The sequence below is a fragment of the Crocuta crocuta genome, unplaced genomic scaffold (genome assembly GCF_008692635.1).
Source record: "Crocuta crocuta isolate KB4526 unplaced genomic scaffold, BGI_CrCroc_1.0 scaffold13, whole genome shotgun sequence".
Lineage (NCBI taxonomy): Eukaryota > Metazoa > Chordata > Mammalia > Carnivora > Hyaenidae > Crocuta > Crocuta crocuta.
In genome coordinates this window covers 8,305,383-8,311,836 of record NW_027530007.1, presented here as the reverse complement: position 1 = coordinate 8,311,836, position 6,454 = coordinate 8,305,383, and the positions used below count along the sequence as shown (strand labels likewise).

At 47.5% G+C, this 6,454-nt stretch overlaps 1 protein-coding gene across 1 annotated transcript in view; it reads right to left on the bottom strand.

Moving 5' to 3' along the window:
- CFAP74 (cilia and flagella associated protein 74) overlaps positions 1-6,454 on the bottom strand; it is a 61,167-nt gene that overhangs the window by 47,351 nt on the left and 7,362 nt on the right. Inside the window, exons 2-4 of the mRNA XM_077764002.1 lie at positions 4,214-4,299; positions 310-400; positions 50-187 (exon numbers count right to left, since the gene is read on the bottom strand). Of these exons, the coding sequence (XP_077620128.1) occupies positions 50-187; positions 310-400; positions 4,214-4,280 (296 nt within the window). The 5' untranslated portion in view covers positions 4,281-4,299. The remainder of the gene's footprint in view (positions 1-49; positions 188-309; positions 401-4,213; positions 4,300-6,454) is intronic.

Sequence of the window (6,454 nt, the reverse complement as noted above, 5' to 3'; positions counted from 1 at the left end):
CGGAACGCTGGTCGCCCGCCCCGGCCCCGCTCCCCGTGGCCGCACCCACCTGGTTTCCTGAATGAAAAGCTCTTTCTCTTCCTGCAGCTTCCGCAGGCGGCCCAAGGTCTTCCGCAGGCGGCAGGCCTGGAACCTGTCGGCGACGGCTGCTTCCTTCCTACTTTTACCGGCGGCCGCGTTCTCCGGGCTTAGGGCAGAAGGACAGTGGCCGCCCTCGCGCGGTGACTGGCCCCCGCCCGCCTCCACCCTTCCGCCGCGGATGCCCAGGCTGAGGTGCGGGGAGCCAGGGGCCCGACCCAGATCAGTTACCTGCGGCGGCCGCATCCCGAGTCGGCGCCCGTCTCAGCTTCCGGAGGGAGAACTTCAACCTCAAACTCTGGATCCTCTAGTTCATCTCTTTCTAGAAGTCCAGGCAAGAGGAAAAACAAAAAGCAGATGTAGACGTTCAAGTCTGAAGCACCGGGATAAATCGAGACAAGCTCACGCCTACAGGCAACCGTGCTGATGGCCCTAGAGCAATGGTTCTCAAAGTGTGGCCCAGGGAACCCTGGCGGGAGTGCAGTCCAACTATTTTCCCTGTAACACGGAAACATCATTTGTCCTTTTCACTCTCATTTCACAAGTGCAGAATGGAGTTTTCCAAAGTTTTCTGCTATACGCATGACGTATAATATCACAACAGACCAGCACAGATGTGCGTACGGGAATCCAGCTGTCTTCTGATAAACATATAACAGGTTGTTTTGCTATTTTCACTGAATAAATATAAAAACATTGTCAGCTAATTTAATACACTAAATATTAAAAAATATAACCAACATAGGGGTGTATGGGCAGCTCAGTCGTGCTTAAAGAACTTCAAGAGAACACAGAAGTCAAAAGGGTCCTACTGGCCACATTTAGAACAAATTGAGCATCAAAATAAACGGTATGGGGCCCCCCGGGTGGCTCAATTGGTTCAACATCCGACTTAGGCTCAAGTCATGACCTCTCTGTTTGTGAGTTCAAGCCCTGCACCGAGCTTCATGCTGACCGCCCAGAGCCTGGAGCCTGCTTCGCACTCTGTGTCTCCCTCTCTCTCTGCCCCCCCGCCTCGTGTTTTGTTTCTTTCTTTCAAACATAAAGAAACAGTAAAAATTAAAAAAAAATAGTAACCAACATAAAAGCACTTTCAGGTTGCAATAGTTTTTAAGAATGTAGAGGGGTTCTCTGACGAAAATGTTTGATAAATATTATCTTAAAGAATCACTGTAGACTTTGAGGCAAACATGGCCAATCAAACTATCTCTAGCCCTTCATTAAATCTCCGTGCAAGTGACTAGAAAGGAATTCAACAAGGCATCACTGAAAATCACAAGGAGTACAGGAAGGAAGAGAGTAGACCAAAAAAGCCTATACATTTGGGAAGATGGAAAGGTGGGGCCTAATTTATTTCACCACATCCCTCCACAGCTCACCGCACCTCACCTCACCTCACCATACTCACTGCACCTCAACTGACTTCACCTCACCTACCTCACCTCATCTCTCCACAACTCACCTTGCCTCACCTCACCTTATCTTACCTCACCTAACTACACCTCACCTCACTGTACCATACCTCATATGACAATTCCTCACCTCACCTTACATAACCACACTCACATCAGCACACCTCGCCTCACCATACCTAACCTCACTATACCTCACTTCTCCTTACATTTCGCCACACTACACCTCACCTCACCACATCTCACCTCATTTCAGCTTAGCTCGCCACACCTCACCTCTTCTCACCTCACCAACCTCAACTCACCTCAACACACCTCACTTCATCATCTCACCTTACGACACCACACCACACCTTACCTCACCAAACCTCAAAACACTACAAACCACGCCACACCTCACTATACCTCACCTCACCACACTGCACCTTACCATACCTAACTTTACCTCACTTTACCTTACCTCACAACTCCTCACCCACTTTTCTTACACACACCACACCTCACCTCACCAAACATCATCTCACCTCACCACACTTCACCTCACATCACTATGCCTTACCTCACAACTCCTCACCCCAGCTTACCTAACCACAACTCACCTTACTATATCTCACTCACCTTACCATACCTCATCTCACTTCACCACAGCTCACCTCACTCACCTCACAACACACAAACCACACCACACTTCACCTCACCACACCATACATCACCTCACCCTTCACCTTATCTCACTTCACCACAGCTCACCTCACCAAACTCACCTCTCACCTTTCATCTCACTTTACCACACCTAAAGCTCAACACCACAAACGACATCACAGCATACCACACATATCACCTTAACACACCTCACCTCACCTCGACCCACCTAACCTCACCACAGCTCACCTCATCCCACCATACCTCACCTTACCATACCTCACCTCACAATCAATTCCTCACCTCACCTTACCATATATCACCTCACCACTACTCACCTCACTTCACCTCACCTCACTATACCACACCTCGCCACACCACACTTCACCTCACCTCACCTCACCACATCTCACCTCGCCTCACTATATCTCATCTCACCTCACCATACCTCCCCTCACTCACCTCACCAAACCTCACAATGCCACAAACCACATCACACCTCACCTCACACTTCGCCTCACCACAGCTCACCTCACCACACCACATGTAACCTCACTACATCTCATCTCACCTCACCTCACCTTACCACACCTTAGCTCGTTACATCTCACCCCACCTTACCATACATCACCTGACCTCACCACACCTCACCTCATCCCACCTCACCTCACCAAATGTTACCACAGCTCACCTTACCATACCTCATCTCACTACTCTTCACCTCACCTTACATCACCACACCTTACTTCACATACATCACCTTGCCTCACCATACCTCACCTCACCACTACTCACCTCACTTCACCTCACCTCACCACACGTCACTTCACCTTACAACTCCTTACCTCACCTTACCTAACCACACCTCACCTCACCTCACCATACCTCACTTCATCTCATCACACCTCACCGTACCTCACCTCACCTCACACTTTACCTCACCATGCCTCACCTCACTTCACCACAACTCACCTTGCGTCACATCTCACCTCACCTTACTTAAGCACACCTCACGTCACACTGCACCTCACTGAACCTTACCTCACTACACCTCACATCACAATTCCTCACCTCACCTTACCTAACACTCACCTCACCACACCTCACTTCTCCTTACAACACTTCACCACACCTCACCTCACATCACTAAACCTTACCTCACAACTCCTCACCCCACCTCACCTAACCACACCGCACTTTACCTCACTATATCTCACTCACCTCACTACACCTCACTTTACCTCACCTCAACTCACCTCACCACGTCTCATCTCACCTCATCACAGCTCACCTCACTCACCTCACAAACCTCACAACACACAAACCACACCACACCTCACCTCCCCTCATTTCACACCTCAACTCACACTTCTCACTTCACCACAGCTGACCTCTCTCCTTTCATCTCACTTTAACACACCCTAAACCTCACAACACCACAAACCACATCACAGCATACCACACACCTCACCTCAACACACCCCACCTCATCACACTCACATCAGCTCACTTCACTCTACCACACCTCACCTCACTGCACCTCACCTCACCTCACCACACCTTACCCCACCTACCTAACCACACCTCAACTCACCTCACCTCACTATACTTCACCTCACGTCACCACACGTCGCTTCAGTCCTGAGAAATGAGCCGTGCTGGGGTTAGATGGAGGACCAACAAATTAGTCCAGAGTTGATTGTCTTGCCTGTATCCACACTAGCCCAAATCAGGGCCTATCTTAGAAAACTTTCAGATTATCAGATTATTTCTAAATCTATAAGCTTCCAGGAAAAGAAGAACAAAATAGGTCATAATCAAAGGGATAAAAATGGCATCATATTTCTCAATAGAGATGTTGGAAATGAGAAAACTGCGGGCTGTCACTTTCAAGAACCTCAGCTATAATTTGTCTTTTTTTTTTTCAACTAAAGACAAATAATATAAATTCCTTTGAGGAAAAAAATTAGCTTAAAAGATGTAGTCTTTCTAAAGAAAGGGAATTAAGAGAAACTAAAAAACACATCATTTATCTTCATTATTGCTAAAACACCTGTTATTTGTGAAAAGACTTCTATTACCATCTTCCACAATCGGGACATCATCCAGAAGCTCCTTCTTAGGGAACTGGCTAGCGTCTTCCTCCATCTTGAGAAGCAGAAATTAGCTACAAAAAAATTATAACATATATATGAATAAGATCATAGTTAAAAAACATAAATATTGGGGGCGCCTGGGTGGCTCAGTCGGTTAAGTGTCTGACTTTGGCTCAGGTCATGATCTTGCAGTTTATGAGTTCGAGCCCCGCGTCGGGCTCTGTGCTGACAGCTCAGAGCCTGGAACCTGCTTCAGATTCTCTGTCTCCCTCTCTCTCTGACCCTCCCCTGCTTACACTGTCTTTCTCACTCTCTCTCTGAAATAAATAAAACATTAAAAAAAATTTTTTTAAGTAAAAAACATAAATATTGGATTTCATAGGAATTAACAATTACTCTTATAAAAAAGACTAAGAAAATGGACGAGGGGCACCTGGGTGGCTCAGTGGTTAAGCGTCCGACTCTTGGCTTTGGCTCAGGTCCTGATCTCACGGTTTGTGGGCTCAAGCCCCATGTTGGGCTCTGTGGTGACAGTGCAGAGCCTGTTTAGGGTCCTTTCTCTTTCCCTCTCTCTCTGTCCCTCCCATGCTTGCTCTCTCTCTCTCTCAAAATAAATAAATAAATGTTAAAAGAAAGAAGAAGAAAAGAAAATGGATAAGCCACAGACTAGGAGAAAGTATTTGCAGCACAGATATCTGACAATGGTCGTATATGCAGAATATATAAGGAGCCCTGAAATATCAACAATATAAAGTCCAAACTCCGACTGAAATGACAAGGGAAGATACACAAACGGCCAATAAGCTTGTGACGCTTCCTGCAGCAGCATTAGTCGTGGGGGGATGTGAAGTAAGGCCGGCGTGAGACACTGCTGCACACCTGTTAGAATGGCCCAGATCAAAAATACCAACACTAACCCAGCACGTGACCCAGGAATCCTCCTCCAGGTATGTCCGCAGGAGAAACTAGAATGTACCCTTCAAACAACCTTGCACAGGGGTGTTGACCCAGATAGCCCCCAGCCGGAAAAACCTCCCAAGTGCCCGTCACTGTGAGCGCGCTGCTCAGGGACAAGGAGCGGAGCGGATCCGCACAAGTGCGTGGTGTCAGGGGCGTCGCAGGAGGGGAAGGAAGCCAGACATGAAAGAGAACTTGGAAACCCGACTGTGGATCTGGGGTCAAAGGCGAGGAATGGGAGGGGGCGTGAGGAGCACGGTGGGCTGGGGGATGTTCTAGATCTTGTTTCGAGCGGCGGTTGCACAGGCGCACGTGATTATCAAACGTCATCCAAGTGAACATTCGGGATGTGTGTGCTGTAGCGTGTTACGTGTTATGGTGCAGGTCAGAGCAATTCTTACGGAATTGCAGAATATTCCTCACACTCTAGTTACTTGAGGGACGTTAGGAGCCTGCCTGCTCTGAGCTCCGTATGCAACGTTGATATTATGTCGGAGATGCTACAATTGTAGATGAATTTGTTTTTCATTGCTCAACTTTGCAATTGCTTTGGAATAATCGACTGAAAAAAAAATTTCAAAGCCTAATAATGTTTCCTCGATAAATCAATAATAAGTCAAGGCTAGTGATTCATTTTTAAAAATACGACGAAGAAATAACCATGCGTTACAGTTCTGAGAGGCAGAATTTCAAGGCATCTTGTAAAATGCCAACAATACTCCTCCCACTTGAAAAAGCCTATTAACCCCCTGGTCTGTGAACGCCAGAGCTTTTAGGAGATATTTATTAAACACAGTGGCCAAATCAGTTCTGCTCTGCTCTGCGCCCGTGAACTCCACATGCTCATCACAGTGTCNCGCGGGATGGCGGTCTGGACGAGCTCTTCACACATACAGCTCACACATACAGGTTATTTAAAATAACCACATCAAACCACATACACTTCTTTTTCTAAATGTTTATTTACTTCGAGAGAGAGAGAGAATCCCCCGACGCGGAGCTCAGTCTCATGAACCATGAGATCATGACCTGAGCCAAAATCAAGAGTCGGACGCTCAACAGACTGAGACCCCAGGTGCCCCTGAACCACGTACACTTTGAACATCCAGTTCCAGACACGTGGCCTCTGATGGCTCTTCAATTCTCACTAAAACAACAGCAGAAAGATTCCGTTTTTCTAACACATGCATCTGTGAGGACGTGGCAAACGGGAGAAGAAACCGTTTGAACAAAACAGAAGCGGGGGCGGGAGGCGCTAGCAGCCCCGCA